This window comes from Saccopteryx bilineata, chromosome 3 (genome assembly GCF_036850765.1).
Source record: "Saccopteryx bilineata isolate mSacBil1 chromosome 3, mSacBil1_pri_phased_curated, whole genome shotgun sequence".
Lineage (NCBI taxonomy): Eukaryota > Metazoa > Chordata > Mammalia > Chiroptera > Emballonuridae > Saccopteryx > Saccopteryx bilineata.
This window is the reverse complement of record NC_089492.1, coordinates 13,600,926-13,620,627: the sequence shown is the minus strand read 5'-3', so window position 1 is coordinate 13,620,627 and position 19,702 is coordinate 13,600,926. Positions and strand designations below refer to the sequence as shown.

Here is a 19,702-nt window from a genome sequence, read left to right as displayed (position 1 = left end):
TGAAGGAGGAGGGAGAGGGAGAAAGAGCCGGTGAGGCAGAGAGGAGGGAAGGAGAAGAAGAAGGAAGAGATCAGGAAGAGGAGAACGATGATGGTGACGAAATAGATGTTAACCTCCAAGTGTAAGAATCGGAACCAGGACGGAAAGCTAGAGAGCCACAGAATGAGCAGAAGGGTCCCCAGGTCGGTCCTGTCCCTGCATCCCGGGAGGTCCTGATGGAGGGTGCCAGCAGTGAAGGGCAGGGGAGCCTGGCTTTCCCTCCTTCTCAGTCCTGCTTGGACTATTGCAACACCCTTCCGTGCCAATCTTTCACCTCGTTCCAGTCTCTGTCTTTCCAACACATCCGCTTTGTCACCACCAGTGGAAGCCTGGGGAAAGCGCACCGGAGTCTGCCAGTCCCCTACCTCATGCCCTTCAGTGACTCCTGTGTCTGCAGGACGAAGTCCAGACTCTTTAGCAAGAATCAGGTTGGTCTTCTGATACTTCCCACTTATAATTTTTATTCTAGCTCCATTAAACCATTCGCAGACCCTTGTGTGTGTGTGGTCCTTGTTGGGGAGGCTGGGCTGACCTGGCCTGTAGGGTACCACGGGGCAGGATGGAGGGAGGAGTGTCTCTCATTCATAGCGGCATGGATCATGACCCAAAGAGTGCAGAAGGTCGGGGTCAGGCGAGTGTATCCATAACATGTCCCTGGGGCTGGAAACTAAAGTGAGATCCTCCCAACTCCAAAGCTAATGTTTTAGTGCTTGGCCCTGGAGTCAGCATGGGAGAAAAATAACTTCCTTGTCGGTCTGAAATGCCTGTATTATTTCAGCTGGCAAACAAGCCAAGGGTTTGTTGTGATGGCAGTAGGGAGGGATTTCTGGGAGGGAACTAACATGGCGCCATCCACTGTAGGGGAATCTTGGAACTTTCCCTCCATTCCCTAACTGATTAGACCTTCTGGAATCCAGCCCTGTCAGGTGTCCAAAATGAGCCCTGGTGCGATGTGTCAATGTCTGACCAGCTTTAATAAACCCTATGGATTTAACAGTTTAGAAAGAACAGGTCCTGTTTTGTTGGCCTGACCTCCTAGGAGAATTCTGGCTCTACGTTAAATGTCGGGAAAAGACACAAAGAATCTTGGGGTTTGCTTCATAGCACACCCACATATAACCCCAAGCCCAGTCCGAAAAGTGTCTCTACCACCCACATGTAACCCCAACCAGCCTACTTTCAATTCATGAAAATAGGTGTTGCAGAGGGTTTTATACTTTTTGTCTTACTTTGAGTCCCGTGGGAGGTTAGAGTCTGACTGTATGAGAAGCTGAAGTAAGTGAGGGTATTCAGCCCCTTGCCCCTACTTTGGGTGGAAGTAGGTATCATAACGAGTTCAGACTTAGGCTTTGGGGGCAGAAGGACTTGGGAGAATCTTGACTTTTCCTCTCAGGATCTGTGTGGTTGTGAGCAAGGAATGTATATTCTTCCAGCCTCAGTTTCCCCATCTGTTAAGTGGTAATAACGGTCTTTGTCAAAGAGAAATCATGCGTGGGAAGCCCCTAGTGAAGTCCTCGGCACAGTCCAGGTTCACGGTGGTAATTTACGGGTAGTAGTACACTATTAGTCTGAAAACAATCTCATTAGATTCCAATAGTTCTCAGGGCCCAGTTTGCAGCATCTAATTTGGTCTCCTGCTCACTCTAGCTGAGACTCTTAACCAACTGCCCTGTTCCTCATCCCTCAGGAGGAGATATCTACTCGGCCTCCGGGAGCCTTGGATTCCAGTCCAGGCTCTGCCACGGACTGACTGTGTGTCTTTGTTTTTCTTTTTCTTTTCTTTCTTTTTTTTTTTTTTTTCTTTCTGAAGCTGGAAACGGGGAGAGACAGTCAGACAGACTCCCACATGCGCCCGACTGGGATCCACCCGGCACGCCCACCAGGGGCGACGCTCTGCCCACCAGGGGGCGATGCTCTGCCCCTCCAGGGCGTCGCTCTGCCGCGACCAGAGCCACTCTAGCGCCTGGGGCAGAGGCCAAGGAGCCATCCCCAGCGCCCGGGCCATCTTTTGCTCCAATGGAGCCTTGGCTGCGGGAGGGGAAGAGAGAGACAGAGAGGAAGGAGGGGGTGGGGGGTGGAGAAGCAAATAGGCGCTTCTCCTATGTGCCCTGGCCGGGAATCGAACCCGGGTCCCCCACACGCCAGGCTGACGCTCTACCGCTGAGCCAACCAGCCAGGGCTGACTGTGTGTCTTTGGACAAGTTGCTTAAACTCTCTGTGCTTACTTTCTCCTATGGCTGTGAAAGAATGGGCCAGGTGACTTTTGAGCCTACCCATATCAGTGCACAGGGTGGTTCATGCCCTGAGGTGACCAGAGAAAGGACTGCCTGAGGCTGACCCTCAGAGAAGGGTCCTCCTCCGATTGTCTGCAGTTTTTTTCCTGGTTGGGGGTGCCCGGCCTGGATTCCCAGGGAGGGGCAGGCTGGTGCAAGTCAGTGGCAGGTGTGACAAATGTGAGCAGAGAAGCCATCACGCATGTCCAGGTCCAGTCCTCCTAACACCCTTTGGGACAAAGTGTAACTTTCACACCAACCAGTGAACCGCAGTTGTTGGTGCCAAGGCGCTGTTTCAAGAACGTTCAGGCCTGCCCTTAGAGGCCTGGTGACCGCTCCTCCTTAAGCCATAGGAAGGAACTTGCCTCTTGCTATGTGATTTAAGAACTTGTCCATGTCTGTGAGTTCCTGCCTCTCCGTGTCTATGTCTGTCTGGCTGGGTGTTTTCTAACCAGCGTGTGCAAGGCTGAACAAGGACTTTGTACTCCAGACAATGGCCGAAGGGTGGGCCTGCTCCTTGATTCTGGCGTTGCCGTGACGACCGTAGTCTGAGAACTAAAAGCCTAACCCTGCTTTCACTAGACCAGTCGTGCCAAGGACGGCATTCCCAACCCTTCCTCCACCCTGCCTTACTGCCAGAAAGTGTCTTCATAATTTTTCCCCCGGGGAAGGAAAGGAGAAAAAAAAAAAGCCGACAGAGATAACAACAGGACTGTTAGTGGATTGTTGATATAGAACCCGGTGGTCAAGCCCCCTTCTCCCCGCAAACTACGTCCTGACCTGATACGTCATTTACGCCACAGATCAGCTTTCTGGGCTCTAAATCAAATTGGGAAGAAAGAAATAATATCATCAAAGATGCTTTCTTGCGCTCTCATTTTAGCACCGTGAGTCACCAAGAATAATGCCCTGCCTTCCCAGAGCAGGCGCTCCGATGGGGAGATGGGCCTCAGGCGGGAACAGCACCCCCTCCATGCCACGGAGGCATGACGCAGCAATTTTCTGCTGGGGCATAGATGGTGGCCGACCTACAGAGAGATGTCTGTTGTTAGGGTGAACTTTACTCCCTCAAAAGTAGCATTAATTTAGATTCCCTTGGGGAAATGTGAATTGAGAAAGGTAAAGGTGTAATTAACTAAGGGTCCATCCATCTATCCACTTACTCATCCATCCATCCATCCATCCATCCACCCACCCATCCTTGAGTAAGACAAGGTCCCTTGCCCTTGCTGTGCTTGCAGTCTGGTAGGGAAGATAGACAAAGAAACAATTGAAATGCCCTAATTGTTATGAAGGGAAGCCTTTCTCAGCCTCCCTCCTTCCTACCTCACCCTTGTCCCATCATGGATTCTAGGTCCTCATAGAAAAAGAATTTTGTAGACACATCTTTGAAAAGCTCTTCTATCCAACTGTGTTACAACCATGTTTCTTCATCTGTCTCCTGCGTTGAAGCTCCTTGAGGGTAGGATTAAGTCCATGCTCCTGCTGCGTGTTAAGAAAGATAGAGAAAGGAATTTATTGACAGAGATTGACACTGGATGCTTTTGCCTTTTCCAGACTGTTTATATTTTTACTAGTGGCTTTCTTTTACGTGTCTATGAAACATTTCTAAATCTATGTTTTTATAATGATCAAAAAATAAAAGTAAATAAAAGTATGTTTTGACTTTCTGCAAGGTAGAAAAAAGAATCTAAACATGTTTTCTTTTTTTCTTTCTTTCTTTCTTTCTTTCTTTCTTTCTTTCTTTCTTTCTTTCTTTCTTTCTTTCTTGTTTTTGTGAGGATAACCAATTTGTTGTCATCAAATCATTTAATATACTCTATCTCATCTTTCAAGAATGACTTTCTTGCTTTTGCTATTTGTTTTGAATCCTGTTTACAACTATTATTCAAGCTTAGATCCATACGGGGCTGATTTACGGTCTCGCTGCCAGCTCTTATGCCACAACCTTCCATTCTTTTTTTTTTTTTAATTTTATTTTTTTAATGGGGCAACATCAATAAATCAGGATACATATATTCAAAGACAACAAGTCCAGGTTATCTTGTCGTTCAATTATGTTGCATACCCATCACCCAAAGTCAGATTGTCCTCTGTCACTTTCTATCTAGGTTTCTTTGTGCCCCTCCCCCTCCCCCTTTCCCTCTCCCTCTCCCCCCTCCCCCGTAGCCACCACACTCTTATCAATGTCTCTTAGTTTCACTTTTATGTCCCACCTACGTATGGAATAATGCAGTTCCTGTTTTTTTCTGATTTACTTATTTCACTTCGCATAATGTTATCAAGATCCCACCATTTTGCTGTAAATGATCTGATGTCATCATTTCTTATGGCTGAGTAGTATTCCGTAGTGTATATGTGCCACATCTTCTTTATCCAGTCATCTATTGACAGGCTTTCACAACCTTCCATTCTTAAGTGCTTAATTCTGACTCACCTTTTGATTAACTGCAGTTTACTGACTCACAATTTTTATTTTATTTTTTTAGGGAGACTAGGAGATAGGTACATTTTTTCTGAATCTTTCCTTATCCTAGATTCTCTTTTTGTTTCCTATGATCTACAAACAACTTGGCTGGGTATGATAGTTTAGGGTAAAAAAATTTTTTCTTATTATAAACTTCTAGTTATAATAAATCAAAGGAAATGTGTTGTACAGCATGGTGACAACGGGTAATACATATTGTATATTTGAAAGTTGCCAAGAGAGTAGATCTTGAAAGTCCTCATCACAAGAAAAAAATGTTCTGACTAAGTATGTTGATGGATGGTAACTAGACTTATCGTGGTGACAGTTTAGCAATATATACAAATATAAAATTATGTTGTATTCCTGAAACTAATATAAAGTTACATGTCAATGATAGCTTAATTAAAATAATACATACATTTTTTTCTTCAAAGTTTTCTGAAAGCCACACACATTAGTCTGGAAAAACTGTAGTGCTGCAGAGACGTTTGAGAATTGACTGATTTATGTCTTTTTGTTTCTTAAAATTATTTTTCTATGTCTTTTTAATTAAAAAATATTGTCAGGATATGTCCATGTATCTTATGTTTTTTAAAAATGTAGATCTTGCCTATAAAACATGGCTGTTGATATTTATACGTTGGTCTTTAATCAGCCTAAGAAACTTTTTCTTCAATTATATCTTTAATTATTACTTCAATTGTAGTTCTTTTCTTTTTTTATGAGCAACACCTATATATATTTTTTAATATCACCTCTTCATCTAAATTATTATCTCTTTTAAAATATTTACTTGCTTGCCCTTTTCTCCTGCATTCTAGAACACCACCCCAAATTTACCTTGTACATCATTGGTATACTTCTCCATAGGGTTAGGTTTCTTCTTTGAAATATGTTATTGCGTTTTTATTCCTCTGAAATAATTCAGCAGCTCATCTATCTCTCTTTCTGGCTCAGTTTGATTTCTGCTTAGTTTACAGAAGTAATGTTATTTTCCTTTCTATTAATGTTGAAGTTTTTGAAAAATTTTCTTCTGGACATACTCCTGAGTCTTCAGAAGTATTTTTTTCCTTGTTTTTTTTTTTAAGTATTTTTCCGTGATCTGCCTCTTTTTAAAATGTAGTCATCTTTGTTTAAAAAGAATCATGCAGGCCCAATGATGGACAGCCAACAGACTGTATAGCTTGGTTTGGAACCACTAACTATCCCTTGGGGTGCTCCTTGAATATCCTTCTTATATCTAAACTTGAAGGGCTGGCTGATGGCTTTTCCCACTTCCTAGCACCATTCTTAGGGGTCCCATGGCATCTGTGAAGTTTGGCCCTGCAGGATTGAGGTGTGATTTTCTTCTATCTCCAATGCATAAAAACCCCCAACCTCCAATGCATATAACCCTCAACTGTCCAACAAATGCCCCTAACAGGCTCCTCCCTGCAGCTTTCAAAACTGATTTATGACAACTCCATGTCCCCCTCGGGATCCACTGTGACCCTGGCATGGACCCTCCTCACCATCTCCCACATTTTGCTTCAGAGTTGCAGTCTCTAAAGAGATATGGTAAGATTTTGTGGGTGCATATATGTATATAAAACTGTCTTCTGTCTGTGTCAAAAGATATCACCTATGTAGTAGAGAATAGCTGACCAATTTAAAGTTTGCTTTGTTATCTGGGTCTTTGAGTCAAGGGGCAAGCTTGTAGGAGAAATGAACTCTCTCCTTACTGACTTTCGAAGAACTGGGTCTCTTCTCTTCCAGGAGGTAACGCATGAATGGATCACCTGACTATTTCGTTCAAACCAATTGTACCTTCTTCTGATACTAGGTTGATTCTGATATTGGTTTATAATAAGAACTAATTTTCTGATGTGCAGTGAGCATTCACTATTCCTTGTAAATCATTTTTGGTGAGAGATAAATGTTACGAGGGAGACACTAGTTTGTATTGGCTTCACACATTGTTCTTGAGGTCTAGTCCTCAGACCTGCCAGGGATTCAGAAGCCCCTTGGATAAATGCTTACCTTGCCATCTCTTTCTTTCCTCTACACCCAAATAATCAAAAATTAGAAAACGAGAGTGGGCCAAGACAAACATGGTTGATTTGGTAACACCCAAAGCTTGCCCAAGTTTCCAGGGCTTTGGATAAAGAAATAGGAAGTATCTTCCTGTGTTTTCCATTCTAGTGGGCAGGCCAGCACAGGCCGTGGCGTTTCAGACATGAGCTGGAGGTTGGGGAGTCTGCTATTTAAACTCTTTGTAACACCTAGTGCATTATCAGTTCCCAAAGGCATTACACAATATTAGTAGTAATTATAGCAATCAGAAACCTGCCTTTCTACCCAGGAGATGTGCACATTATTCCTATTGTCATCTCCAGAATTTTCTTCAACACAGGTGCCCGAAGGGGAACTTTGTGGCTCCCCAAGTAGAACATTATACAATGGAGGTGGGGGAGCGGTAAACAGGTACATGACTGAGATTCCTGGGCATCAGTGACTGTTCCTCCAGAAACGGTTGTGTAAGAACAGTAATAAGGGGGATCTTTCCTGAAATTAAGAGAGCCACCACGGCATACTAATTCATGATTTCATCCCAACATAAAATTATTGAACAGCTTCTACACACCCACTATAGCCCTGCTCATGGAATGTATTTGGAAAGACACATAAAGATCTCATTATTACCAGACCATATACTAGCCCTCTCTTCTACCTGAAAAGGACCCCCACCCCTGTTTAGAGCAGATAATGAATTAGATAACAATGACCCCCACCCCTGTTTAGAGCAGATAATGAATTAGATAACAATGGGAGGAGAGTGCGAGAGAGAAGGGGGAAAGATTGTTCCAGAAGGTGTTATCAAAATGTGAGTTCTCTCTAGAAAGAATGCTCCAGTCCTGTGATTGGTTTGTCAGATGAGCTAGTTGAGGTCTCACAGGGGCACGTTAGACAGGTAAAGACAGGTGAACAGAGCAACAGCAAACTTGGGATGGTGGCGGTGCATTAAGGTGGCGCTTCCCTTGGAAGGATGTTTGCAGGACAGTGGGGGATTGCTGGGCAGAGATGTGGTCAGATTTGGTGTTTCCGCGAAATGGGCAGAGGAAAGACAAGCTTGCTTCACAGCGGTGCCTGAGGTCATCTGAGAACCTCCGAGAAACATTTCCGTCTATTTCCATCACACAAGGGGCTCAGATGTTCTGCGTTAGGCGGAACAGACCTTTCCCACTGGACATTTTCCCACGAACTTCCTTCGTGTGTTCTCTCCCCAGGCTCTGTGCCCCTCCGACTCCCCCGCCTTCCCACACTATCTCCCCATCTCATTTTCCCCTCTTGCTTAGCCAACTCATTTATTTCTGTTTACAAAACCGCTATCCTGTTATCTCTTCTATTATCACATCTCATGAGGAAATTTCTGGACTCAACTGCCTTTCTGGATTTAACTGATGTCAGCCTTTGCCCCTCCACTCCTATGAGGCGAGGAGAAAGCTGAGACCCTCATGTGCCGAGAAAGGGGCCACGTTTTCCCAGGTACAACTGCTTCTGAACCCAGGAGTCACTCATCCGGGGTGGCCGTTTCTCTCCTCGGTGTGTGAGCCCAGAACTGCCCACTTCTAACTGTGCCCTAGAGAAAGGAGAGACAGGTCTGACAGGCCACTTCCTAGTTGGGCGCCTCCGAGCACTTCCCTTAGGGGTGCTGTTCAATCCCTAGGTAATCCTATGAGGCAGCCTTCATTAGGGTTCCCAGTATCAATATGTCCCAAATATTGCACAGGACATATCTATGCTAAGCTCTTGTCTCCACATCTGAAATTCAAACTGAAGTGTGCATCCTGCATTTCTATTTGCCACGTGTGGTAGCTCTCCATTGAGTCTGTGCTGCTGATGAAGTTGTGTGACTTGCTCAAGGTGCTTGGCAACTGTTAGCTTCTTGCTTCTATCCTCCATCATATCATTCAAGCAGTGAAAAGAAAGAGAGAGAGAGAAAGGAAGAAAGAAGAAGGAAGGAAGGAAGGAAGGAAGGAAGGAAGGAAGGAAAGAAGGAAGGAAGATAATTTAAAGGAAATGAATGCGCGTTGGGCCCTAACCATTTGCCATTTCATTAGACATCTCCACCTACAGTCAGGAGCTCCCAGGAAGTATTTAAATTCACTAGAGGGCACAACAATAATCTGATACTTTGGCTGACTCCCGGCCAGAATTTTGACCTTTCTGAAAGGGACGTGACAAAGCAGAGAGCCCAGAGGCATTGGCATCCTCAGCCATGAATACCCTCCCTGGATTTGGCACTAAATCTATGAACCAGCTCACCTCTGTTAATTCTTTTATGAGTTTTAGTTTCTTTATTGAAAACTTGAGGATGGACTGCTGACCTTCATTCTTCATGGGGCCATGTCATGCAGTGTGGTATCTCATTTCAGACCAGCTCTGGCACTTACCAGTTGTGTGACCAGAGGAAGTCACCTCATCTCTCTGTGCCTTGGTTTCTCATCTAAAAAATGGGGAGAATGCTTCTGCAAAATAGAATGAAGGCTGTGGTTTTGAGGTGAGGCTTCCTAATTAATTATTTCCCTGAAATGAACACTTACTTGGCAACCTAGTCAATTCCCCCCATAAATAACTCCAGTCAGGGAGTGTGAATGAATGTCTAGCTTTGTTCTAGAAGCAACTGGAGTTTCAGAGAAGCAGAAATCCCCATCTATGTCCCGAAGGACCAATGAACACTATCCCATAGGAAGAGACCAATTGTACCCTGGTGAAAAAACAACAAGACAATAGAATTAGTGGTGTGGTTCAATGCAGAATTATGAGGAATGAATAGTAGCAATCATGGCATGTGCTTTAATGCCCAGCAGTTTACCAAGGGCATTTTCAGACTTCGGTGTGGATTGGAGGTTGGCTCTGCTCATGGGACAAATTCAAAGTGCAAAATTGGGGAAGCTGGTAACACCAGCGAAAACAGCAGAGCAGTTGAAGGTGGGCTGCAAGGAGACTGAGGCAGGGGTTTTTGCAGTTGCTGTTCCTTATGCTGGCATGCTGTTCCCTCTGATAGTCACGTGGCGGCTTCTCAGAGTTCAAACTGGGCCTAGACATTACTTCATTAAGCATACCTCCCTCTACCACCAAAGGTACCTTGCATCCCCCCACCTGTCTCTCTATGTCCTATCATCCTGTTTTATTTCTATTACGCTTAAAAAAAATTACTCTGTAATGTTTCATTGTTCATTCTCTGTCTCCCCTAACAGAACGAAAACCTCACGAGAACAAGAACATGGGGCCCATAGTGGGTGCGTAATGACTATTTGTTGGAGGAATAGACGAGCAGGTGGATAGGGCCTCAGATGCTAGCCTAAGGAGTTAGGATTTTGCAGAAAATGAAGAGGGCTTTGATCAAAGCTCCCCAGCAGTGCCCCTTTGTGAGCAGAGTCAGCGAGTGTCCTGCTCTGAGGGGAGTCTGGAGGGGACGGGAGTGTCTGGGCATGTCTCCCGGTGAAAATGGAGCCTGGGTTTTGGCGCCTCCTCACCCTGTGGCTGTGTCAGGGCCGGGTTCTCACCCCCGCTGCGCATTCGAGTCCCTGGGGGAAATTTAAAATTTCCTAATTCCCGGGCTGCACTCCAGTCTAAGTCCATTAAAATCCAGATCTCCGGGGAGACGCCATAAGCCGTGTGACCGAGGGTGGGAGCCTCTGTGCTCGACACACTGCTGTCTCTTCTGGACTCCAGGCGTGATGAGGTGGCCCAGCTCGCTCACTGTGGGAGACACCACTGCTGTCTCTTACGGACTCCAGGCGTGATGAGGTGGCCCAGCTCGCTCACTGTGGGAGACACCACTGCTGTCTCTTATGGACTCCAGGCGTGATGAGGTGGCCCAGCTCGCTCACTGTGGGAGACACCACTGAGTTTTCTTTCCATCTGCCTCACACCTGCCCAAAGGCGGAGTGCCGCCAGCTCAGTTCTCAGGGCATTTCTGTATTTGAGAACCTGTTTGGGATGAGCCGTACACCCCCTGCCCTCCGGGGTGGAACAGTTCTAGCCAGGGCTTGCATGCCATCCAGACAGAACATTATTTTGGGAGCTGGCAGCCCTGGGCTGGCTTCTGTTTTCCTGGCCCTATCAGCTGGCTCAGTCCCAGCCTCCACTTTTATTGCCCTTGTGGCTGCCACACCACGCAACTCCTGTTTACCATGTCCTCCGCAGTGCTGTGGACAGAGAGTGGCTGACTATGGTTGGTATTATTTACGTCATGTGGAAGATGCCAAGTTGACGTTTGCCAGCAAATCTCATGTCCCTACTCCCCAGTTGGCCCAGGTTGAGGAGACGGCAGAAGGCAGGTGACCTGAGGTCTCCTTCTTGGAAAGGGCTGTTGAGATGTCTTTACTTTTGAAGCTTGTATTTGAATTCTTGGAACTTGCATTTGAAACCTTTTTTTTTTTTTTTTTTTGCTAAGTGTCATCCTCTCTCTCCATCCCCTGAATGCAAATATCTATGTTAATCTTCTTGGGCTGCACGTGCAGTGTGATCTCTGGTGAATCGAACACCTGGGCAATTATCCACAGGCCTGTTTCTAATTGGACTAATTGGAATAGAATTAGTGGAGCTGCAGAGGGTCCTGCTGCTTCCATCTGGGTTCTCACTGCCAAACAAAAGGGCCAACCAATCAGGGACTTAGGTGATGGACACCCTGGAGCAGTTCAAGACCTATTTTGCTCATGAGCCAAATCTCTACTTGCCCTCTTCCTCTCCTACCCACCCTTCCCCACGTGATTTTCATGAATCAAATCCATGTGTATTGTTCTGGAAATCGTGTGTAATGGCTGTAAACATAGCATTGGATCTCCCTGATCTCTGGGTACCCGGAGAGCTAATCAGTTAATGAGTTCTCCATTTAACAAATATGTTGAACGAGTCATTTGTACACAGGTCTTTATTTAGCACCTACTATGTATCAGTCATGGTTCTGTCCCTAGGGTACTGAGGAGTGGCAGACAGTAGGTCAGCAGAACAAACAAACCAATAGGCAGGGATGAGCTGGTGTGAGGTAATGGTGGTGCTGTAAAGGCAAGACTAGGGTTGAGAAGGGGTGGGGGGGAAAGGCTATGTCTCATCCACTGACCCGGGAAGGCAAGGTGGTCAGAGATGTAGAGACTTGCTATGTGTATTGGGGCTGGAAGGCTGAGTAAGATGTGGCCATTGGTCCCCCGGAGCTCCTGGTCTAGCTGGGGATATGAGTACAGAGAATAATGAGAAGTAATATATGAAAACCTATGATGGAATTGTGTAAAAAAGGAGAGCCCAGAGGGAGTGGCTAACTACATGGGGATGGGGGCCGGCAAGGTGAGATTGTGATGCTCAAACTCTGACTGAATAGACAAGTGGAAATCAGAGGATAAAGCTGGCTTGAGAAGGGGTAGGAGGAAATTCTATGAGGTGTTCATCTGGTCAACCGCATTTATTGGGCAGCTACTAAATGCCAGGCACTGTGCTAGGTACTGGGGTATGGTGGTGAACAATGGAGAAAACGTCCCTGACCTCCTAGCATTTACATTCTAATGGTGGGGGGGGATAGACAATGGGCAAGTAAACAAGATAATTTCAGATGGTGACAACTGCTGTAAAGACAATCCAGGTTAATATTAAAGGGAGAGTTTGGATGTGTTCTGAGGGCACTGATGGGGATGAGACCTGATCTGGTGGCCAGCATCAACCTCTGGAGGAGATGACATGTGCTCTCGGGTGGGATCCTAGGGTGCTCTGGGAGAAGGGGCGTTCCGGGCAGAGGGACCTACAAGTGCAGAAGTCCCGAGGCAGGAATAAGTGTGATAGAAAAAAAGCCCTTATGTGGTCAGTGCCTGGTAAGCGAGGGAGTGTGTGGGTTCCAGAGGGAGTCGGAGACGAAGGAAGTGGGAAAGCAGGAAACCAGCTATGGAGCCATTGGAGAAGTCCAGGCTGGACAGGGTGGAGGCTGGACCTGGAATGACAGCGCTGGAGGTGAGGAAACACAGAAAATTGAAGGTATTTGTAGCAATAGGACTAATAGGACTTCTGATACATGGTCCTTGAGGATTGAGGAATGAAGGAATCAAAGATGACTTTGATTCAAGCAACTGGGTGGATGGCGGTTGTTACTGAGACAGGGAAGACAGAGAAAGGAACTGGGGAAATGAAGATTTTCCCTTGTATGCATTTAGAGTGAGATGCTAATTGGGCATCCCAGTGGAGAGGAAGCAGCAGCCGTCATAAAGGCTTGAGCCATATGGGTAACAAAGTCTTCCAGGTGCTGGGATGCCAGCTGTGGGATGGGAAAGAGCCTGGAGGAGGGACACGGCGGTCGTGTTCACTCAGATGGGGAGGGGTCCAAGGAGGATGTCCGTTTGACATCTATCTGTACCACAGATTTGCCTCCTTGTGCAACCAACTGCCTCCTGATTCCATTTCAGGGTTGACTACCCCAGCACAGATGGCCGGCTCGGTTAGACAACAACACAGCTGTTGTGTAGGGAGCTCGTGGCATGGGTCCATCTCTGTGCTAAGGGTTTGCAATACTTTGTCTCATTAATCAGCACCAAGATGCAATGAGGTACAACTCCTCCACGTACACATAAACGTAGTTGTTGCTGCCACCGTTTTGGGTAAGCTCAAAATAACCCGGAATAGGCAACCTCTAAAAAGATTTCTTGTTCGGAGGCAGAGCTGCCCTGTGTTGTCCTGGAGGTGGTATTGCTCTCATCTATGAAGCCTCTGTTGCTTTTGGTCCTTAAGTAGGGGAGCTTCTGAACTCTCATCACCCATTTTACATGATGAGGGAGCTGGACCTCAGAAGAGCAACGAGGCTTCCCAAAGTGACACAGCCTGTGAATGGAGCCACCAAGGGCCACTCTCCCTGGTCTTTCTCTCTCCTCAGTCCCTGCTCTTAATCCCTGCATGGAGGATGAGGTATCGGGAGTGACAGGAGGCAATGGGCGGGGCCTCCAGGGTCTGAGGCCAGAGGAAAAGCCTGTGTGAAAATCACAGAGAAATTTGTATTTCAGAAGGAAAAAAAGATGTATATTCATTGGAAACACTCTTATCTGACACACTTGAGAAGGGCAATCACCCAGGGATATTTAAGCTGAAAGTAGAGCATCATTATAATGAAACATATGTCATGTTACTTTTCATAGGAAGCCATCAAAGGTATACTGATTTACTGAGAACTTTTCTGTGGCAATGAGCCACTGATGGGCACTTGGTGTTGTCATTTACCCTTTCTATTTTAAACGCAACACATCTTTATCTAGTCTTCCCAGGGTATTCAATTTAGCTTTTGCAAAAATAAGAAGTCTTTCCTTTTTGCACATATAGTTCATTGGCTTGTTTAATATTCAATTAAATCACGTTATTACAATATATATAAACAGATTTGGGAACAAATGCAATACGCTCTTGCAAAATGCACGCGCCACCAGGAGAGAGAGGGCTTCCTACCCGGGCCTGCACCGGCCTCCAGTCTTCAGAACATCTGGGACCTCCACCGGTAGACGGTGCAGAGGATAGGGCTGGTTAACCTGTCAAGTTGGTGGAGTGAGATTCCATTAAAGAGGTCCTACTAATAGAAGCACACATGCAGGGCATATCTGTAGGAGCAAGACACTGGAAGTGAATGAAATACTCGTGTGGAAATTTTGCTTTTCTGATTCTTTTTCTTTCTGGCTCAACCTTTCCCCAAGACTGGTTCTAATTTGAACTGGTTCAGTAGGATTTTAAAAACAATCACTTTGATTTTGTTTTCAGTGCAGTTAAAAAAAATTAATACTTGGGTCGGGTTCAACGTTCAGCCAATTAGTGTTTTCATTTTGGCTTGTGAGTCATATTCGGGTCCACATTACTCATAGTGAGAAACGATTCAAAAGCAGTGCTTTTTTTTTCTTGTAGAGTCTAAAAATGACTCAGGCCTCTGTTGTCCTGTGGTATCATTGTTCTGAGCAATGCTGAGGTGACAGTTATTGGGGACCAAAAGTCATGAACAGAAACAGGCTGACATTAAAACCTGCTGTCTTGATTCTAACACCAAAGGTGGTCTTTCCCTTTTGCTTATATGGTATCAATGTTGGCTGAACATGTTTTGAGCTCATTGAAAGTTGGTTACCTTAAGAACAGAAGACATCAGTATTTCTAGTTTAATCACAAAGGAGTCATGGAGCATTTTTTTCAAAACCTAAGGACAATTCCTTGGGTACCGGATGGTGGAGGTCCGAGGACGACCCAGCCATGGCCTGCCTTTTCTCCCCAGACCTGGCACAGATTCTGCCATTCAAAATGGAAATATAATCAGTGGCACATGCAAGGCTCTGTGCCATTTGCTTTGATTCTTTCCATGGCTCTTTTTTTATAGAAGTTTCCCTTCCACTATCGTGTCTCCTTCTGCTGTTTTCAAGAAGTCAGAATCCCCATTGTAGCATGAACCAGGTGGTATTGGATGAAAGTTTAAGATATCATATGAACTCATATATAATTTAATATAGATTCAGATGGATCTATGTTTATGGCTATACCTACATCTACACCTATATCTATATATATTATTTATCTGCATATGTGTATAAATATAGATGTTTGTGATACATGATTTAGTATAAACACTTATATTTCCTAGTTCTGTCCACTGAATGGGCCTAGAAGCAATGATACCCCAGTAACAATGAGCACACCCAGTACCCAGATCTTGGTTTCTAATTTCATTACCCAATAAAAGTAACCAGGGCACCTTGGGCAAATGGCAGATTGTAGAACTTGAGAAGAGAACACATAAAATGGGCCGGGAATATCTTGTAGTGCTAGAAATTAAAGGAGTACTCAAAAACAAAGTGACAGGGTATGTCAAAAGCCAACTGTAAGAGCTCCCAACAGACAAGGCTGGAATAATTTCAGCCACAAAGTTAATGATGTAGTATTGGATTATAGCCCAAAGTAAAAAATACATATTCATAAGCCTATAATAGAAATCAATTATTGAATAGATAAATAATGGTAAAACAGGCAAAACTCCTGTACAGAAGAAGCCCAAATAATTTATGTAAAATTCCCCACTCAAGGAGGTAGACCAGAACTCCCTAACCCTAAAGTGTGGGCAGTACACAGTAACTTCCTTTTAATGAATACAGTGGAGATACCTGAGCCAGGTGATCAATATCAACAGTGATAGGTCAGGTTGATAGCAGGTAGCCTTGGTATGATGTGATGGGAATGGCACTTTATCTCTGTGACTTTCCTCCCCCAAGCCCATAACACCAGTCTAAGCATGAGAAAAACATCAGACAGACCCAAACTGTAGGACATTCTGCAAAATACCTGCCTAAGTAAACAAAAGCAAGGAGAGTCTGAGAAACTGTCACAATCTCTAGGAATCTAAAGAGACTTAGCAACTAAAATGTAATGTGATATTCTCATGAGAACTTGGACCAGACAAACAACATTAGGTAAAAACTAAGGAAATGTGAATGAAATGAGGGTTTAATCAATTATAACCTTTCAACATTAGTCCCTAAGTTGTGACAAAGGCACCACATTAATGTTAGAAATATGGAAAACTGGGGGTGAGGGAGATGGGAACTCTCTGTCATCTATTACAACTTTTCTGTCAATTTAAGGTTTACAAAAATGAGCTAAAATTAAAAAATGAAAAGTTTATTTTGAAAAGTCTCCCCTGGCCACCCTTTCCTTTGTCCCGACACTTTGTCTCCGAACACTCGGGGCTGCAGCCTGTGCCCCGGCCATGCGAGAGTCCGCAGCCGCGCAGACCGGCAGCCCTGCCTCTCTGATCTCTTGGAACTTGACAGGCAGCTCTTGCTTGTTGATATGAAGAACTGAATACCATTTCTGGTTTTATGCCAACTTTATTTCTTGGCTTATCTAGTTTCTGGGAGCTTCTATGAGGCATTTTTACTGGCTGTAATGTGGTCTGAGACATAGTTTCTTTGCAGCCTGGAGGAATCCTGGGCCTCGGTCTCTCCTTGTTGGAAGAGTCAGACTCCACACTGCTGGGGCAGAGACACATTACTCAGTATCTCGAGGACACAACTATGAACACAACATCTTAATTTGTTCATCACCATTTTATGGCCACTAGAAAGACACACCGAGACGTGTTTTCTTATACTGAGTGTTGGGGCTATTTGCTATGTGTTGATCACAGAACCAAAGTGATTTTCCAAGGCCCAAATGTTCCTCACTTAAACATCTCCAATGACTGCCATTGCCCAAAGGGCCGGACCGACCCACACTTGGCAGGCAAAACCGTTGCTAATGTGATTCAAGCAAACTCTTTGGCAGCCAGGACCCTCTTCCTTCCTTCCACCATCTCCGTGCCCCAGGACGGTGGTTATCACTGCTTCCTGAAAACATCGGGTTCCCTTATGCTTCTGAGCCTCTGCCCCTGCCTTCCTTTCTTTGTTCCTCTGGAGACCTCTATGCATTCTTCAAAACCCAACATAAATGTATCTCTTTGAAGTGGTCCCCAGTTACCCCAGGCAAAGCTGCCTGCTCCTTCTTCTTGCTCATGGGAAGAGAGCTTTCCATGCCCATATTCAGGTACTTACAGCATTCTATTGAATATTGGAGGCATCTGTCTATTACTGGCCTGGGAATAAACTGCCCAAGGCATAGCCAGTGTTCCACCTATCTTTGTGTCCCCATAGCCCAGCACAGTGGTGGGCAGAGAGCAGGGAATTAAGCAGGTGAATGAATACAGACCCATTACTATGTACTTTGTGTTATTTTTCCAAGAAAGGCAGTTAGTCGTGTGATTTCTGAATTCCAGCGCTGGATTCAAATTCCAACTCTATCACTTGCAGATGAATTTAGGCAGGTTATTTAATGCCTCAGTTTATCTACTGATAAATGGGAGTGATATTAACCTCATAGGGCTGTTAGGAAGATTAAATATCAAAATTTGCTACTCAGCAGTGCCAGATGCAAATCACCATCCAGTGAAAGACATCTATAATTATTGGACCAGAGTGTCCGTGTTTTCCTGACAGACGCTTCTACATCTAGCAACACGTGGCTATGAGACAAACATCTTGGGGCAGAGATGCTATTGGTGCAGAACCAATTCATTTAAGGGTCAGCCCATTGACCTTGACCCTATTGGCATTGTGCCCAGCCTAACTGTATTTGAAGATCAGATAGAAGACTCAAGTGGGTCAGATGTCTACAGAAGCCACAAAGACTATTTGAGTCCAGGTAAAAGGTTAGTGGATTTAAACTCTAGTTATATTTCTCACAGACAAGTCAATTGTTTCCTTGTTGCTGGCCTTCATGACCGTCCTTGGTGATTATTAACAAATATAACTGTTTGCATATCCCAAATATATTTGAATTTCACAAGTCCTCTTTCTAGGACAAGAGCCAGAGCTAATCAACCCAGTCTTTGGCAAAACAGCTGACGGAAGCGTAATCCACAACTTTAATTAACATCAAGGCTTTGAAATTGAACACGCAGAAGGAAAATGAATGAATTGGTTAATCTCGTCTTCCCTGTACCTTAACCAGTCAATCTTTACCCAGAACGTACACACCACCCCTGTGCAATATATATTCTTCTAAATGTTTTATCACAGATGGGTAGTTGTCTTCATCAGCGGAGGATTTCATCTGTGTGTATAAAGCATTCTGTTACCGTGCTCAAAGAAGTGAAGAGACAGCCCAGGTACTTGCTAAGCCATTGTTCAAGGGTGACCTGTCCGACCGTCTCAAAGCTGCTCTGTCTCTGACTGAAACAGCCTGGCCTGACTGTGCTACTGAAGCTGCCAAGAAAACAACAACAACCGGGATTCTTGAGAGTTTTTCGTGCTGGAGTCACATTTGCAAATCTGGTTTGGAGTGGGCTCTTGACAAAGGTGGTCCCTCTGCACTCCTACTGCTCTGGCGTGGTTCAGTGCAAGAGGGCTACCAGCAGTTTCTGGAAGTCTCCAGAGGTGTCCGAGCGAACCATGTCAGAGAGGGACTTCTGATACTTCTCTTGGAATTTAGCTTTGATGCCCTGAAGGTCTGCCTGCGGAGAGAGCGCAACAGAGATGGAGACATCGGCATTTACAGTCTGTTCACCATAAGCGCAGGCGGGCACGATGCTAAGCCTGTTGTTTTTATTTGCTCAAAACAACCCTTATAGGTAGGCGCTATGATTCTTCCTATTCTGTGGATGAGAAAGAGGTCAGCTCCGAGGGTTGCAGAGGTGTCTGTGTGTATGCACATACTGTATTTTTTGCTCCATAAGATGTACTCCCCCCGCCCCCAAAAGTGGAGGGGAAAATGCCCGTCCGTCTCATGGAGTGAAAAATATGGTATTTTATTAAATATTTTAACACACCATTTGGTTCAGAATACTTTTTTCTTATTTTCCTCCTTAAAACCCTAGGTGTGTCTTATGGTCAGGTGCGTCTTATGGAGCAAAAAATACAGTATGTTCCAGTATAACTTGGTGTGGATTTCACATACTTTTATGTATTGCAAAATATTCCTTCTCGTTTGAATTTTTTCCACAATTATTTAAAAGTGAATCATTCTTAGGTAGCAGGACTGAACGAAACACAGAGATTTGAAACGAAGCCTCTTTTTTTCTCTCGTACCCTGATCAGCAAAGGGTGTACGTGCCAGTCAACAAAATTCAAATCAATAGCGATCTGCAGGATTTCTTTTGGATCTAATTCATTGAAAGCTTGAAAAACCTAGGTGCTGGAAGGGAGGAGAGGACTCAGAAGAAAAACAAATTAACAGCTTGTTCTGCTCTAAAGACACTTACAACCTAGTAGGGAGAGAATACTTGAGGTGGAAAACTCATCATTCCAGAGAGGATGTCACGAGTCTCGTAAAAGAAGCGCAGCACCGTCTTTATGCAGGAATACTTTTTCCTTAACTCTTTGAATTTAAATTCTATCTTGCTTTCTAG

General features: G+C 44.8%; 1 protein-coding gene across 3 annotated transcripts in view; it reads right to left on the bottom strand.

Moving 5' to 3' along the window:
• Positions 1–18,197: 18,197 nt before the first annotated feature.
• ANXA13 (annexin A13) overlaps positions 18,198–19,702 on the bottom strand; it is a 48,491-nt gene continuing 46,986 nt past the window's right edge. For all 3 annotated transcript variants that reach the window (XM_066265720.1, XM_066265721.1, XM_066265719.1), the window contains one exon: positions 18,198–18,808. In XM_066265720.1, the coding sequence (XP_066121817.1) occupies positions 18,689–18,808 (120 nt within the window). In that variant the 3' untranslated portion in view covers positions 18,198–18,688. The remainder of the gene's footprint in view (positions 18,809–19,702) is intronic.